At 40.5% G+C, this 17,197-nt stretch overlaps 3 protein-coding genes and 1 non-coding gene across 7 annotated transcripts; 3 read left to right on the top strand and 1 right to left on the bottom strand.

Moving 5' to 3' along the window:
- The first annotated feature begins 9 nt into the window (after positions 1-9).
- On the top strand, positions 10-5,955 carry LOC135347420 (deoxyribonuclease TATDN1-like). 4 transcript variants are annotated; one of them, XM_064545415.1, is made up of 13 exons: positions 11-130; positions 197-217; positions 272-316; positions 396-445; positions 507-570; positions 894-1,046; positions 1,097-1,139; positions 1,190-1,275; positions 1,336-1,376; positions 1,666-1,742; positions 1,966-2,036; positions 3,567-3,699; positions 5,703-5,955. In XM_064545415.1, exons 1-13 carry the CDS (start codon positions 79-81, stop codon positions 5,767-5,769), a joined length of 903 nt encoding a protein of 300 aa, XP_064401485.1. In that variant the 5' UTR covers positions 11-78; the 3' UTR covers positions 5,770-5,955. The 4 variants fall into 4 exon arrangements, with proteins under 4 accessions (XP_064401486.1, XP_064401485.1, XP_064401484.1 ...); XM_064545414.1 differs by lacking the exon at positions 5,703-5,955 and adding an exon at positions 4,304-5,696; XM_064545413.1 differs by having other exon boundaries at positions 12-130; positions 5,722-5,955.
- Positions 1,493-1,563, bottom strand: Trnag-gcc (transfer RNA glycine (anticodon GCC)). Its single transcript has one exon. It is a non-coding gene; the product is annotated as a tRNA-Gly (tRNA).
- Positions 5,956-6,118: 163 nt separating the features above from the next.
- Positions 6,119-15,810, top strand: LOC135347416 (reversion-inducing cysteine-rich protein with Kazal motifs-like). Its single transcript, XM_064545408.1, has 23 exons — positions 6,119-6,513; positions 6,941-7,002; positions 8,696-8,779; positions 8,836-8,896; positions 9,015-9,070; positions 9,134-9,211; positions 9,314-9,341; positions 9,512-9,562; positions 9,686-9,756; positions 10,077-10,148; positions 10,331-10,358; positions 10,597-10,657; positions 10,862-11,012; positions 11,586-11,650; positions 11,969-12,090; positions 12,293-12,676; positions 12,869-12,973; positions 13,100-13,181; positions 13,479-13,657; positions 13,977-14,095; positions 14,347-14,706; positions 14,937-15,026; positions 15,280-15,810. The coding sequence occupies exons 1-23, from the start codon at positions 6,414-6,416 to the stop codon at positions 15,523-15,525; spliced, it is 2,655 nt and encodes an 884-aa protein (XP_064401478.1). The 5' UTR covers positions 6,119-6,413; the 3' UTR covers positions 15,526-15,810.
- A 130-nt stretch (positions 15,811-15,940) lies between these two features.
- LOC135347422 (uncharacterized) lies at positions 15,941-17,140 on the top strand. Its single transcript, XM_064545418.1, has 2 exons — positions 15,941-16,362; positions 16,685-17,140. Exons 1-2 carry the CDS (start codon positions 15,978-15,980, stop codon positions 17,026-17,028), a joined length of 729 nt encoding a protein of 242 aa, XP_064401488.1. The 5' UTR covers positions 15,941-15,977; the 3' UTR covers positions 17,029-17,140.
- The last annotated feature ends 57 nt before the right edge of the window (positions 17,141-17,197 follow it).

Below are 17,197 nucleotides of genomic sequence, written 5' to 3' on the forward strand. Positions count from 1 at the left end.
AGAAGATATAGAGGTGCGGCTAGAAGGCTCCGGATTTTTTCTCTTCGAATTCTGTTTGCCACATGGCTGTATAGATATATGAGAAGGTTTCTAGGAATTATGGCCACCAGTAGGAAGCTCAGAATGATTGGTGAGCAGCTATATAATGGTAAAGAGAGCACAATTATGAGCTAAACAATGTGTTTTTTCCCTGCAGATATTGGAGCTAATCTAACAGGTTTGTGAGAATAATAAGATGGCGAACACATACCATCCTTAATACGTTGTGTAGATCCAGTTTTCCAGGGGATGTATCGTGGCAAGCAAGCGCATCCAAGTTAGTGACAACTTCGATTGAGTAATACAGTTTCAGAATTCACAGTCATAATTTTTGTTAATCTCTCAATTATTTTCAGGTGACCTAGAGGATGTTCTTGCACGTGCAAGGGAGACGGGTGTGGAGAAGGTCTGGTGTGCTGTACCAGCCCATACTATACTATTTTATGATTATTCCTTTTGCTTCGTAGATCATAATCACTGGAGGTACCCTCAAAGACAGCGAGGGCGCTCTCACTATGGCCAAAACTACCGGTATTAAGTTGCCCTCTACTAGCTATTGCTAATGCACTTCTGAGATCTCTAACCTCTGATACATTGTGTACAGTATTACGTATGATTATCGGCTCAGATTTTTGTGTATTGAGCTTCACATACTACTCATTTCAGTACCGTAACAATTGTAGTAGCCAGTAGCCTGTTGTAGTACTAATACTATACATACAAACTCTTTTTGAAATTGTTAGCAACAAAGTTATGCATGGCCTCTCAAACATAGCTACGAAAACAGCTAATTTTCATGCTATAATAATTATTAATTTTTACCACACGTGCTGACTGTAATTCCACCCTCTCAGAGCAGCTGTACTGCACTGTTGGTTGCCATCCCACTCGCTGTGGAGAATTTGAAGGGACAGCTGGCACCAGTCCAGAGCAATACCTGGAGCAGCTGCTGACACTGGTGGAGGAGAACAAGAGTAAAGTGGCAGCCATTGGAGAGTGTGGTTTAGGTATGTCCTCCATAGCCTTCTATATAATACTTTGCTTTTTATCACTTTAGATTATGACAGGCTTCATTTTTGTGACAAGCCACTTCAGTTAAAGTAAGATTAGCGTTGTGATTGTTTATGTGCAACACAATACTCGAAAGCAGGTATTTTGAGAAGCAGTTTTATCTGTCTGAAAAAACTGGACTTCCGCTCTTTCTCCATTGTAGAAATGCATTTGGCGACTTCATTGGTAATAAAGGCGGCATTGTTCTTTTTGTATGATTAATTAAGGTAATTTACTCCTCTGCAGACATAATAGAAAGAAATAGAACACGTTTCAGTGGAGGAGTGGTGAGTGCATTAAAATACTAAGGATGATCTTTCTGTAGTAAAAAAAAAATGCGTTGACCAGGAGTAGAACCTCTTCTGTGTTCAATGTAAATTATTTTGTGTAATAAAAAAAAAGATGCACTGACCGGGAATCGAACCCGGGCCTCCCGCGTGGCAGGCGAGAATTCTACCACTGAACCATCAGTGCTGGCTGTCAACTTTACCAATTAATATGTGATTTATATCGATCCGTGATTGCATTTACTAAGGATTACGAGTGCCCATTAACTTTTTTCTTTTTATTATTGAGGTCCATTCATTCACTGGGACTCTACCGGAGGCTATGTGTGCAATAGAACATGGACTCTATATTGGGATCAATGGATGGTATGATATTCTGTGCCCAGAGGAGGTACGACACGAGTACCTCGATTTATATAGCCTCTGCAATTAACGTTGAGTGTGGGCGTCTAATTATCCGCCCCCACGCTCAACGTTATTGCAGAGGCTAATTGCTAAATCGAGATACTCGTGTCGACCGTACCTCTTCTAGATTTGTTCTGCGCCACAAACTGCCACTATATATATAAAACCTACTGTATCCACACAGTTCGCTGAAGACAGCTGAAAATCTTGAAGTTGTCAGGGCAATACCAGCAGACAAGCTAATGATTGAAACCGGTAAAGAATCAGTAAACAGTAAACAGTATTAAGCAATAATAGATTAGATTGTTGAATGTGCCAGCCATTTTCATTGTTCTAAACAGGTAACGCCAAATATATAGAACTATGTGAAGGTCATTCTTAGTGAACTGCCAAGAGCTTGTTCTGGCACTTACATATTCAGAGCTGCTGAAATTAAATTTGTTCGGCTATTTGTATTTTAATAGTCCCTCTTGCAACTACTTGTGTATCGTTACATCACTCCCACTCGTGTGTCTCAGCGTGCAGGTCGATGCAGCATATTCTGTATACCTGTATAGTACGTATAAGAATCTTTCTTAAATACAAGCAACACGTGCATTACATCATTACATTGATGGAATTGTGGTTCTCCTTACCTTGATAAATAAACCACCCACGCAGTTTGTACTCTTACATTTGTTATGACTCTTAGAATACCTGTAGGTGGGTGAGTTGCCTCTACCCTCCACTTATAAGTTAGTATGAGATTATGGTCTAGAGATGGTTTATAATGCTGAGGGTATTATAGTCATGTATAATTATATTGGGGGCATATAGTGATATAGCATAATAAATTATTGGCCAGCCGATAATTATATTTTTTAAACCAAAATAATATTATTAGTATAACGGTAGTAAATTTTTTGTTTGGCTCGAAACAGATTTTGTTTTAGTAAACTTGTCTTTGATGCTTTTCCTAGGATTCTTGATGCATTGGATATTAGAACCACACCTCGACCACAAGTATCCGTTACTGGAGGTATCAATAGGTTTTCTTGGACCTTTTTAAACCTTTAAAACATGCAATAGAGTCACTAGACAGATAATCCTTGCGTTGATTTTCCATAGCAACCTTAATAATTATTTGTTTTTGTCACAATTTCAGTTCCACAGTGACCTCAGCATACTGTGTTTGTCTATAACGTTAAAAATCAATTCTTCTCTTGTTTTGTTGGGGTCACATGGTCTAAGGTCACTCTACCCTCAATGCCTCAGGCTGAATAGCATGCAACTATCAGTGGATGTTCCAGTAGAGTACAGCTCTATTGAGTAGGTTCTTTGTTTGGTTAGATCTGTATCTGTCATTGTGACCACCAAACGATTTTTTAGAAATTTAAATCAATCAGCTAATAAAGTAGCCGTAGCAATAGCATCATGCCCACTGTGCGTGTGTGGTATTGCCAATAACACTTTGAATAGATGAATGGTGCCTGGTGCACTGCATGCATGACTACCAGCCGCTAAAAAAATGCTTGGAGGCGCGTAGAAATAATACTAAACGGTGGGGTGGAGTTGTAATGTAAGCATTGTAAAAACCTTGTGAACTAAAGTACGCCTTTGTGCATACAGTATTGGGTCCAACTAGTTTTTGGAGTCATAGATGCTTTGCCATTATTTTTTATAGAATTCTGTACAAGTAGCCTCATGGTAGCAATTCTAACCCCCACACACATTGTTAGACGCCCCCTGGTGTGAGATCAAACCTAGATTCTAACCCCCCCCCCCCACACACACACACACTGTTAGATGCCCCCTGGTGTGAGATGAGACCTACCCACGCAAGCAGTAAGCTAATAGAGACATCGTTCCCCTCCAAGAAGAAGGAGAGGTGGGAGAGAGGAGTGGCCGTCAAGAGCAGGAACGAACCGAGGAACATACTGTGAGTATAACAAACATAAGGGAAGGGCGTTACCATGGAAATATTGGTATTGATAGGTAGGTGCAAGCAACGGGGAAATTGCCCAAGTCGAGCTTAATTTTGTAATTGCTGCATTTACAGCATGCATGGATATAGCCTCGATCCACACAACAAGTTGTTAGTCTCACAGTGTCTTATAGAAATCCCTTATTTGAGTGAGTTGACATGCAGTCGATTATCTTCGATTATGTATTGGTCAGTAAACACTTATCCTTATTGTTGTCGCGAAGGTAGCTACAAGAATGTTTACAGTACAAGCTTCCTCAATTACCTCTTGTTGTGTCAACAGAATGGTCAAAGCAGACCATTCAGGGCCTTGCATGTATTGAGTAATACAATTTTGGACCCCACCTAGACTGTAGCATTCTTTCTAGTATGTGCACTTGATTACTTGCTAGTCTGTGTGTCTGGTATTGCTCAAAATTCAACATTGCTGTGCTATTCTGTTATTTGGCACAGTAAGGAAAGGGTATTATGCTCAAAGCTTCATTGTAATCAGCTTTGATGGTTTGTTATGGGTAAACTTGTTTGCCAGATTATTGACCTCATTATACTGAACTCACAGAATCCGACGGAAAAAAATAGGCGTCTTCCTGCCTTATTGTCCATGGCAGCAGTTTCTCGGGTATGATACATTGAGAATTTAATTTTAATTCTATGTATACAGTATGCCATGACTTCCCACCAGGAATGTAGAGAAAAAACTGCCCTAAACTTTCATACAGCAAGGTGTCATACAAGGGAGAGGAAAGGGGGATATCCCCCCTCTGGCTCCAATTCCCCACCCCCCTATAGTTGTATGACTGAGTGTCCATAGCTGGCAATTTTACATACTAACAGGGTAGACAGTTGACCTTTTTTAGCAACATTTTCTGGTTACTTTTCAAAAGCATGCCTTATTTCCCCCTTTTACTTTAAAATCCTGTATGACACCTGTTAACAGTGTAATTGCATTTACTTGTTAGTAGTTGCAGCTAGCAAAGTTAAGTTGCACTGTATGTATACGTGTACGTGCAGCTAATAACTAGTTTGAAATATCTCCCTTTAGTCACAGGTACACTGCAGTAGTCGTGTGTATAGTGATAGGTGTCATATCGTTTGAAGCTTTGTGTCATTTCCCTCTCTCTTTTATCACAAGCCAAAATATCCGTTGATCAGATTGACACTTTGTTGTTTTTGATTGCTCTCCTTCAAGTTGTCGTATTTAGTCTCCCTCCCTCTTTAAACAAAGCAAAGGAAATATCTCCCCTTGACCTTTGACCCTATGCTACAGTCTGTCTCCACATATACACATACCCAGTGAGATATTCGTGGAAGTGTTAAACAGGTTCGATTATTTATAGCATGCTAAAATCTCATTTACATACTATTATGACTGTAGGTGGGGTTATTTATTTTCAAAATCATCGCAGAGAAATGTAATTTGGTGTACATATCCATATGCTCGCTCACCTTGAAGCAACTCTTGAATATGATTATCTACTCCAGTTTTAGTCCTTAATTAGTTTTCAAAATAATTTATAGTGGAGAGATAATCACTGTATGGCGTTGTAAGTTGGCACTGTATAATTGTATTGAAAGCTCTTGTGTTCTTAAATTATTGTGTTTGCAAGTTTAGGTGTCCATTTGTACATCGACATGAAATATGGGCCAGAACTTGTGTATCCATGCAATTACTGTTCAAACCATATACATAAATTGCTTTTACTAGAAAATTACTCAAAAATTAATATTAATGTGCTGCTACGCTGGGTACCAAAATTAATGTACACTAAGTGATTTCGATGTGGCGTACGCGTCCAATCAAAATACTTGTATCCGATGTTGTATATACACAAACACAGTAATTACACGTGTTAAATCAATTATGCTAACTTTGGTGTGGTCATAATGTGCATGGTTTAATAGACTCGTTATTAACTTAGTGCATGATGCAGATACAACACATGTGCGCTTGCCCTCAGGCGTTGTTATCACTTGCAGATGTGTTTTGGAGGCGGTCGCAAAACTACAGAAAATGGACAAATTTGAGTTAGCAGATCAGATATATAGAAATACTTGCACGCTATTCAAGTGGGCAATATGACATGACATCATCTTCCTACATAAGTAATGTTTTTGAGAAAATTAATGTAAATGGTGCTTTGCTGGCAATTATTTTATATGCATGCATGCATTCATTTGTATCTTTTTCAGTCCGATTGTCGTATTTCAGTGCTTCGTGTAATTTTAAACATCCCTATTATGTAGAGATAAATACTGCATGCATGTGTATTAAAAAAATTGTTCGTTATTAATTTTAACCGCAATAATCTAAATCTAATCTCTTCAAGCCTCTGTATATGATCACCACAGTGGTTATGTTTGTATTGATGGAGGTGCATCTACAACTATCTGTTGTCAGTCCTATCATAACCGTGTACACAGTCCACAATAGCTCAGCTATGTTAATTAAATTACTGGGTATTGGCGGTTTGTAAACACCTTGTAGATGCTTATAAAAGCCTCATTCAATTGCTGTTGGCAGTCTTATTTGATATCTGATAATATCACTGCAAAGTGAATCAGCTGTCAAACTTTATTTGCAACTGGGACTGCATCAACTGCTCTGAATCGCTAGAATCAAGCTATAGGAGAAGATAATCAACTTTTCAGAGAATATTCAATCTTGAACCATGATGAAGGATTGTTCGAGAAACGGTTGCTTTGGTATCAAGTGTGTGCAGCTCTTAGTGGTGGCAGCTCTGATGAGTGCAGCTGCTGCTAACAGTGAAGGTAAGAGCTGAAGCACTGTCATTATTCCGCATCATACATGCAGACTGGCTGCATGCAAATCACTATCCCTATAAAAAAAAAATGTTACTCTTACTGCGTATAATGTATTCAGTTTTCATGTCGAACTCCTATAGCATGCAGCCGTGTGCAGTCTGGCTGCAATATGCATGCTAGAGTTTTGTGTGTCTGCATTAATTTTACACACTTACAGCTAATCAAATCATGTTTATTGTTTGTACCCTAATCCATAGCTCTTCAGTTATTAGTCATAACATAATTGTAGCCTTGCGTGCAATTCGGACAAAGAAATTTATCTATTTTTAGTGGTCCCTGCTATTAATACAATAGCTGCATGCATGGCTTATAGTTGTTCAAAATTCATTGCTCTGAAATTTTAATAATAACATAATGCTTCCATCCACTGCAGGACTGGAGCTTTGCTGTGGGAAGATCAGCAGTGACTCTGTTTGCAACGACACTTGTATCAGGGTGAGTGAGAACATGGTTACCAGGCCTTGTGCAGCTGTAAACAATGCATTTTTTGTGAACTCTTGTGCGTTAACTGTTAGAGCATCACAGCTGGGTCTCATTATAGCAACGAGAAAGAAGTGTTTAACAGCCCGAGTTGTGTGTGTGTGTTTACACCCAGCTAATGCCTAGCCTCGATTCCAGGCCGCAACCTTAATTGTGAAGGAGACTAGCTAATGCCATGTTTAGACTGTATAAGGTTAATGGTAAAATCAGCACCAACATGATTGTGAAACTAGCTGCTTTAGAGAGAACTGTACGTAGCTGCTTTATAGAGGGTGCATTGTTATGTACTTGTGTGCTTATAGATACTGCATGCATTATTATAAATTATATTCTGTGTATTGGTTTCTCTGTTGAGACTTACCTTAAGTAAGTTGAACATTCTTGTCCTTCAGCTACGTGTATGTACACAGCCGTGCCCATGTAGCAGCTAATAATCATACATATATAGCTCAGCTGAAAATCCATTCCCAAAGTTTATCTGTCAGTCCAACTCCCCATAATAATTATGATATCATACAAAGCTCTTAACTCTTTGAAGGGTCTGAATTCTCAGCACTAGTTGGCAGATGTACTGCATTCCATGTTTTCCAAAGCTCAATTTTCACATGCCACGAGCCAGTGCACGTAATTACATGTATACAGTTAATATTCCAATAACAATGCGAGCTAAGTACATATGAATTGTCCAAGGAAGATACGTACAGACAAAAAGGATGATTTATTAATATCTAACATATTCAAGGTTAGTATTCTTCCACACAGTGTTGATTTTTCGGGAGATGTGATGAGGAGGAGGCTCAGTTTTTGAAGTCATTCCGTCTATGACTATCACAGGGAACACTGCATTCATCATGTAGCATCTCTTAGCATGCAATAGATCACAACCAAGATGGCGGAGGCCACAGACACTGCTAAGAAAATGATCAGAACCTATAATGGCGAGCACTCCAGCCCCACCTCATACGTAGCATTGCATGACGGTTCCGAACAAAAGAAGAATTAGATCAGCACTAGAACTTGGCACAGCCTAGCATAAATAGGTAGCTTATATTTCTGATTTTGTCTTCCCTCTTAATTAAACCTATTCGGCTGGGAGAGACCGCAGACAGCACGGGCCTTTCAGCTTTTTTCTGCTTTTGGTAGCCAATTTGGCTGCCTGTAGTTCATATGCATGGAACATTTTAATTATAATTACCTTCGAACTTGGCACCTCATTATAGGAAGCTAAAGTGAATTTTAAATTCTAAGTAAACGACATTTTCGCGTAGTCACTTCCTCATGTCTTAGGCATGTCCATTCCAATTATGAAAATATTATAGGGTGCATGTGTTGTTGTTTTTTTGTAGAGAATTTTTTGCGGTGTACACTTTTTGATTGTCTGACTGCTCTTTGGTTTCTCTGATGTGGTTGGTTGTTGTGGTGACAGTGGTTCAATAGAGTTGGCCTGTAATGTACCTGATGGTAATGATTGGAATAGTTATGTAGATATCACATAAGCACACAGCCCTCCCCTGATACACACAAACACACACACACTGAAACACACACAACACATTGTGTACGTACTTAATAAGCAAATGTACATACACCCACACACAACACATGCACACACAAACACACACACACACACACACACACACACACACAGACGTTATCGGAGCTCTCTCCCGCCATGCCCACTCTCAACTCTCTACAGTTACAAGTCATGAGTAGTGCTTGTTCCCCCTCTTACGTAAGCTAGTCACCATAACCACCCACACAAACATAATGATATTTTTTCTCACGTAGACTTCGTTCTGGAATTGCATTAATGAGGCCAATCCTACAACCACACCCACGATATCGCCATGTATGTTGCACCACTAGACAGTTCCGTATTGGAGATATACACATACGTAGTTACAGAAGCAGATAATAATATTATATAAGATGGTTAATGTACGTACGTGTGACGTCTTTTATTACAGACTACGCGTGCTGTGCGGCATCTGAGACGAACGAATGCACCCAAGCTTGTCAGGAGGTACATAGCTAAGAATAAATCGTGATTTACTGGTTTCAGAATGCTTTTATACATGTATCACAGAATTTTTCCAGCAATCAAGATGTGAGTGTATCCACTGGGAATATCCTTAACGTGTGCGGCGGAGATGGTGGTTTAGGAGTAAGTTATTCTCACCAATAGCTACATGTACGTATATGTAGCAATTTATGTTATGTTACGTGAACATGCATACACTAAAAACAAGTGTTTATTCTCTTACAGCCTGTGCTCCTGTGCCTCCTCGACATTAGTAAGCAACAACAAATATACAAGTATAGTGTATCATGTCAAGTCTCATGGTGTCATATACGTATAATATTATATGTAAATCTGTACTGGTATATAGGAACCCAGAAACGTACTCATTGATGCATTAATGTTCATTCACATGCAATTACCTTACGCCCCCCCCTCCCCCAGCTGAAGCCCCGCCCACTCCAGACCCTAGCATCATACCCGATCAGCCACCATGTAAGCAGATACTTCAAACCTGAATTTGTATATAAGTTGCCTTTTCTCAGTCGTATGCTCGTGGTGATAACGGAATAGAATAGTGCACCAAGGCAATAATGTAATGCCATTCCCTATATACAGATGCTGACTGGGCTCGTGTACAGTGTTGCTACAAGGCTGTTGCCGATGAGTGTCGTGCCAGCTGTCTAGATGTACGTTGCCTTACCTTGCCCCCACAGGCAGCATTAAAGGCCCCCATAGGCTAGGCAACCATCAGTTGTATGTATCTAAATTGTACGTTGATTGTTTTGGAGATAAGATCAAAAGACTTCCATGGAGATTAAAACAAGAGTTAGAAGTGTACAGTATAAGAGGAGGTCTATACCTTTCCCATTCTGGTATCCCATCACCCGAGATTTGACTTTTATCTTTAACCATTGCAATGTGTAGCAGCATGCAAATATACGTATCTGCACACCCTCATACCTCTACCTCACACATCCCTCACTCGATCCTCACACACCCCTCACAGCTCTACTCTGGTCTTATCTCATCTTCCTCCTGGTACATCTTCCAACTGGACTGCATCCATAGACCCAGCGAGGTGAGGCAACAGTCCGGCCATAATGGCTAGGAACAGACTAATACATACATGCATGTGTTTAAGAGTTAAATTTGCCTTCAGTGTTAATGTTTATTCTGTCAGTGCATGTGATGAATTACAAAACTAAGCAGTTATTAATGGTGACCACATCATTACAACTCTGTTGTCTTCTCTCCCTACAGCATGTTCTCTTGACCTGCCTATCAGATGGTGAGTTTTTTTGTACACTAAATAATATAGTGACAATAATTAATATTATTTCTATACACATACCTAGATCTGTCTCAAGTGTTGGCTATAATTATTTCAATCCTGAAACTATGTAGTAATTTAATAGCCTATAATTATTAGTGAGTAGGTTAGTACAGACAGAGGAGGTACGACATGAGTACCTCGATTTAGCCAATATGTTTAAGCGTGCCCCCCCCCCCCCCCCACACACACACAGTGAGCTCTCCCTGCAAGTTGGGCTGCTCTGGGCTCCAGTTCTGCAGCAGTCTAAACAACAGGTGAGTAATCCAGCATACAATTGAATATATTAGCACTTTGGGGCAATTATGATCGAACCGTTGTCAGAGGATTTTTTATATGTAGAAATGTATTTTTCTCTGTAAATCGACCAGCAGGTGGCGTTGTTTCTTCCTACTAGCCCGTACCATAGTCTTTAGCAACCATATCTGTATCACATGCAAGTCACATGACCTCTTCTGTAGGCCCACCATGTCGTTCCGTCACTGCACAGCATCAGCCGACCGTATGGCCAAGACCAGCTACCAGTCGTGGGTGGCAAGCGGGGTAATCCCCCACCCACTCATTTCCCTGTTCGTTAGTAACCTGGACACCTGTCTCGCTGACATGTGGAAGGTATGGGATTGTTAGATGTTAGTCTATGATACGATCACTTACTCTAAAAAGTGACCTCCATATTATTTGCGTTTTAAAGAATGGTTTGATGAATTCTAGTCTCAGTATAATTATAGATTAGGTCCAGTCCTACATAGACTATAATGTAGCTATAACCTATTATGAGATCAGTTATGGTGGTGGTATAATTATTTCAGAGTTATTGAGACAAGCTTATGAGGGTTGTACGTACGTACATTACAGTGGTGATATCTGCGTGCGTGTGTTTACTGTACACGTGACTTAGTTATTGTGTATATGCACTATACACTCCCTTGTGCAACAATAGTCTTACAGCAGTTCTTTTGGGCCAATTTGTTGCCTGTCACAACAAGTCTCTTTTTGAATAGACAATAATGTACGTAGCTTTAAAATAATTCATGAGTTCATCGATACTGCATCATACATAACCATTCGACATTAATTTTGGAGAAGTGTCCCTTATTAGAGGTTCCTCTATTAAATTTTCTTCCTACTAGTCCGTATGTACATGTACCATCATAATTATAACGTGACGTGTATTGTTCACTGCAGGCGGTGGCTTGTATCACTCATGTGCAACCCTGTCACGCTTCAACTCACGCCACTCAGATATGCAGGTGACCTACGTGCAGTGTATGGTGGACTGTGTTGTATGCACACATGTGTTACTATTATGGTTGCAGAAGTACATACCACTGTATTCTGTACTAGCTTGGGTTGTCCGTCGGAAGCCTATTGAACAAATAATTGTATTTTTTGTGTTGAAACTATAATTATAGTCAACAAATTACTGCATGTTCTTTTTATGTAGAAAGTATAATTATCTCAACCCCCCAACAATAATAGCTTTTGATGTGGTTCAACATTAACAAAACTGCTAGCATGATAATTATTTTAGTATACATACATGTAATCTCTAAATTGCACACGTGCAGGGATGACTGCCTGAAGCTGCTCTCACGTTGCAGTGACTCTGATGTGACCCCTGAGGCCGTGTGTGACATCATAGCACCTGCTAGCACACAGGAGTACTGCATCTCACTCAAGCATCTCCTAGGTGAGCTCATTCCTCCATCAGTTCACTCTCCATCAATTTTTCCAATTCTAAAAAGACTTTATATGTAACTTTAACACTATTGACCTCCCTAAAGAGACCACCTCTCTCTATTGAAACCACTGTACAGAAAACACATTTTCATAGCTAACAATGGTATGAGATGAATCAGCCAATTACGTTGTGTGATTTTCTCGATCTACAGAGCCCTCTGAATTTAGTTCCAGAGATGTCCAAAGGGTCACGAACCCGTGCACCCCCAATCCCTGTGCCGAGGGTTATTTCTGCGCCATTAACCATCGTTGTCAGTCGGACACTCAATCTTGCACGCCCTACTCTTGTCAACCCGGCTGTGTGGTTGGGGACAAGCCTAGCTTTGTCGTTTCCGAGGGGGGTGGTGTCCGTGTTGCCCTGGTAACCAACTCAGAGCGTAGTTGCTACGGTTACTTCAATTGTAGCGAGAATAACGCCGAATCAGATGCAACCAAAGTGACGGCGCTTGGTGGTGCAGGAGTGACGACTAGTTACAGTCCGGTGCACCTGTATTGTGAGCAGGAAATGCACTGTGTCGTGGATGACACCACTTACAGTGAGTATAGTCTGGTTTATAAGCACCCATAATTATAGTTATTATAAGCATGTATCGATAATAATAATATTATTAATGATTACGTTGCTATGCACATTTTTTGTATGCTTTCAACTTCACTTCTTTTAATGTCGTTGAATCAAGTTAATGTGTTTTGGTCTTAATAACTTATTCTCTCTTCTTCTTCTGCAGAACACCAGAGCATATTCAGTGATGACTGTAACATGTGCACCTGCTACCATGGAAGGGTCACATGCACTAAGAGAAGCTGCACTGTACGCAATGGCCAGCTGCAATGTGAGTACACTGTAAATACTGTAACAATAAAATATAAATAATAGGTGCTAATAATAAATACTGTAAAAGTGGGACCCCTCTTAACGGCGAATATTATCGTGATATTACCATTTCACCTGGCTGCAGACTCGTCATGTGACTGTCCCATGACCCACCGTCCTGTGTGCACATTCGATGGTAGGACACTCCCTAACCCTTGCATGGCCAGGTGAGAGAGAGAGAGTTTAGGAGGAGTTGTATACAGCTGAAACAATTCAATATTATCGCTACTGTACAGTAGTTTGTATTTGTACGTCTTATTTTGCCTGAGGCATACGCAGATCCAATGAGACCATCTCTCGATCTAAGTCCATAATTATTAACTACGTGTACTAAATTTGAAATCTAATACACAAACTCATAGTAAACAATGTTTATAAAAGGTGGTTATTATTTTGGTTATTGGTTAGTACTAATCACCACCACTGACCATGCACATCCCTGACATTGTGTTGTGTGTGTGCAGGTGCCTGGGCTACAACGAGACACATTATAGAGTTGGTGACTGTGGCTCTATTTCCCCGTGTGGGGGTGCTGCCCAGAGTGTGTGTGGTGTGGGGAGTGGGGACAAGTGCCTGCCCAACAGACACGTGTGCATATCACCAGGTCTGGAGATGGCTGCCGACTGTACCCAGTACACATGTGGTGAGTGAGTGGGTGGGTGTGAGGGTGTGAGGGTGTGCTGCATGTGCTGCGTGAGTACGTACATTGTATATACATGTACATGTAGGACCATGCAAATACACACGGTGACATCTATACGACCTTTGTTCACACAATAATTATACAAACACACAAATAATATTAAGTTTTGTCCCTTCACCCAACGGCATAATAGCAACGTTCCCTTCGATCAGTATAATAATAAGTATAGCTATTATCTTCCTTATATTTTGTTGCCAGTGTAAAATCCCACAACAGCAATCTCTCAATTATGTTATCGTATGTTGCTCTTCTCCTACAGTGTCATCTGAAGGTTGCAACAGTTTGGAGCCGGTGTGTGACTCTGACAATATTCAACACACGAGTCTGTGCACCTTTGTCACAACACAGAGCGAGGTCAACTACTTCGGATACTGCCAGGTAGCCATAGATACTGTAGTCTTCTTATCTGGGATATAGTTTTTATCACTTTGTAATGTTTGCAGTTTCCCAAATAATTATGCCAAAGGGCTTGTTAATAAGCTACCTACAGTGTAAATACGTAGCCAGTTGTTGGGGCCCGACTTGCATAAGCTATACAATAATTATAAATATGCTAAAGCTAGGGCTGTAAATTGTTTTTAGGTGGTGTATGTACAATGTGATTAATCTCAACTTTGACCCCTGACCAGGACGAGTGTTCCTATGACAACACAGAGTCTGTGTGCGGTGTGAACGGGGAGACGTACGACAGTCATTGCCATGCCGAGAATGCATACGTTGCTGTTGACTACAGCGGACGTTGTGAGGATATTCCCGGCACCAACGTTCTTCAAACAAACATTCGTGGGAATTGTGCTGCTGTAGTTTGTCCTCAGTTGCCTCCTGATTGCGTGGGCGTATTGTCACATGACTCGTGCTGTCCACAGTGTGGTAGTCACTTGACCATATTGTCAGACAAGGAACTTTTGAGGAGAAATATTAACGCTTTAGGGAGAGAGTTTCTTTCGTCAGCTGACATGCTTCGGAAACTGAGATACCAGATCAGCTCGGTACGTATAATAATAAATTATTACGGTTGTGGGGTTGAGGATATGAAGTGACCGGGTACAACTCTTTGTAGTCAATATTTGGAGGGGGGGAGAGGCTAGCTGAAAAGGTTCAGTTTTATATTCTTTTGAGTGTAAAGCATTAAATTGTAGCCAAGCTATAAGAGCTATGACTTGTTTACATTATCTGGTGTCTGTTTTTATGGTTTTGCTGCCAATTTTCTTCCTCACAGCTCGAGTGTGAATTGTTTGGACATGTTTCCTATGACGACTCTGTGTCCGTGTGGGTGCTGCCTACCCAGAGCTTACCTGACAACCTAATGGTGTGTGTGTGTGTGGGTGTGGGTGTGTTGTCAGAACTGTGTTCCTTTGTATATTAGCTAGTGCATTAATTGTATATTACAGTACGTACGTAGTTCCAGAGAGATATGTATACTGTCATAGCTATAGGAACTCATTGTGACTGTCAGTATATACAGTATTGAGAGACCACCTCTCCATGTATAAAATACTGATAAGTTACTCGCGGCTATAAATCGTGGGGTGCAATATCTTCATTCTATCCTCTGTATGCAGGTAATGGCTTGCAACGCTGAAGCAGTGAAATTGGCCACCTTCATAAACAACCAGACCCCCATGCTCGCGTCAGACCCGATACTCTCTCATCTAATAGCAGCTGAGGTTGTCACAACCGACTTCCTCAGCAGCTCTGTTCAAACCACACTCCCTAGTAAAGTCTCCAGCACGCTCCCTGCTAATGGTGCTGTGACTCTGATTCCATCTGTCATTGTAACAACACTACTTCTTCTGCTTACATTTTGACACACAGTCACGTTGAACACAGAATTCAAACAGCTATAAATAACAAATTTTTGATTGCAGTTCATCAGCACTGGTTGCATCACAACACTTAGTAGCTGCAACACGTTTAACTTTACGTTTATGTATAATTATTATTTCTCAAGCAAATGTTATTGCGTACATGATTTTTTGCTGCTATCATTTCACATTTTCAAGTATGATGCACCATACTATAAAGTCATCATTATTCGTATTGGTACGTATACAGCTGGCTGTAATTTTTTCATCACTCTTCTTATAAAATTATGTGTAGCAATCAGAGATTTTAAGAGGTGAAAAATTAGTGTATTATTATGTCGACTCTTTTCCAAATTAGGATTATTCAATTTCAAGCCGCGGGTTACAATTATTATTGAGAATGTATAGTTAACGATCTTTACCTAAGTAAAAGAGGTGTTACGTGTGCAGCAAACATGGCTGTAAGATGTGAGATGAGTTTGGATGCTATTTTGGCCAGTCGTATTCTCAATAGAGACAGACTGGACAAGCCTTGCAGTCCAGAGTGTCTAAAAAAGATGGCTTTAAAGCTCACCCGTTGGAAAATCCTCTCTCCTAGCCTGGGGCTCACTTCTGAAGAAGAACACAAAATTCTAAAATCTCATCAAAAGAATTCTCAAAGAAGAGTTGGCATGCTGAATTTGTGGCAAGAGAAATTTGGAGATCAGGCGACTTACTTAAAACTAGCGACCGGGTTTGAGGGGGCCAAGATGACAGATATGATCATCAGTCTATTGGACTGGTTGAAGGAGGCCGAGAGTCCATCGACAGGGAGACGAGTGACTAGGGTCCCCAAACTAGGTACGTTGTATGAGAGGCTGATTACCCATGGTTCTGTTGTGATATATACCAATCTGCTCTCTCTGGCTGTAAGTGTTTAATAGAGAATTTGAAACAAATGTAATAAAAACTGTACTGTAAATAAGTTGGTACATTTTGAGGGCATTTAGAGCTACTTCTTTGCTTTGTTGTGTTGTAACTCTTTACTAAACTTCGGTCAATTCTTCAGATGTAGCAATAATTGTGCCCCCTCAGGTCCTCCCTCCCACACACACACACACACACACAACCTATGCGCTAATCTCTGCTCCCCCCCTCCCTCCCCCCACACACACACAATCAGACGACATGCCTAAACCACAGCAGCTGATACGTGTGGTCGGGAAAAGTGGAAAAGAGATTGTCATTCGAGACCAAATCATGTTTGATTGGGAGATTCTCTACATGCAGCTGAACCCTGACGAACCCTCGGAGGAAACTGATGCTAAAGTGAATGAAATTCGTACAAGCTCTCGACGACAAGACGATGAGGCTTGTCGCGAGGTGCTACTCATGTGGTTGTCAGGGGTAACCAGTAGAATGCCCATCACCTGGGCAACGCTGATTGGACTGTTGCGAGACATCAAACAAGAAGAATTGGCCGAAGAATTGACAGAAGAATTAGACTCTGAACTGAACAGCACATAGATACTGAATTACAGATTATTCATTGATGCATGCATGCACATGCACACACAAATTGCAATTAATTTGCAATTCATTAGCACTTGTATGACTACTATTTTTATTGCATGCACCATGCACACCACTCAGCTTTTTGAACAATTAATGTCATCAACACCAGCAGAACATACCG

The sequence above is a fragment of the Halichondria panicea genome, chromosome 14 (assembly GCF_963675165.1).
Source record: "Halichondria panicea chromosome 14, odHalPani1.1, whole genome shotgun sequence".
In the NCBI taxonomy this organism is placed as follows: Eukaryota; Metazoa; Porifera; class Demospongiae; order Suberitida; family Halichondriidae; genus Halichondria; species Halichondria panicea.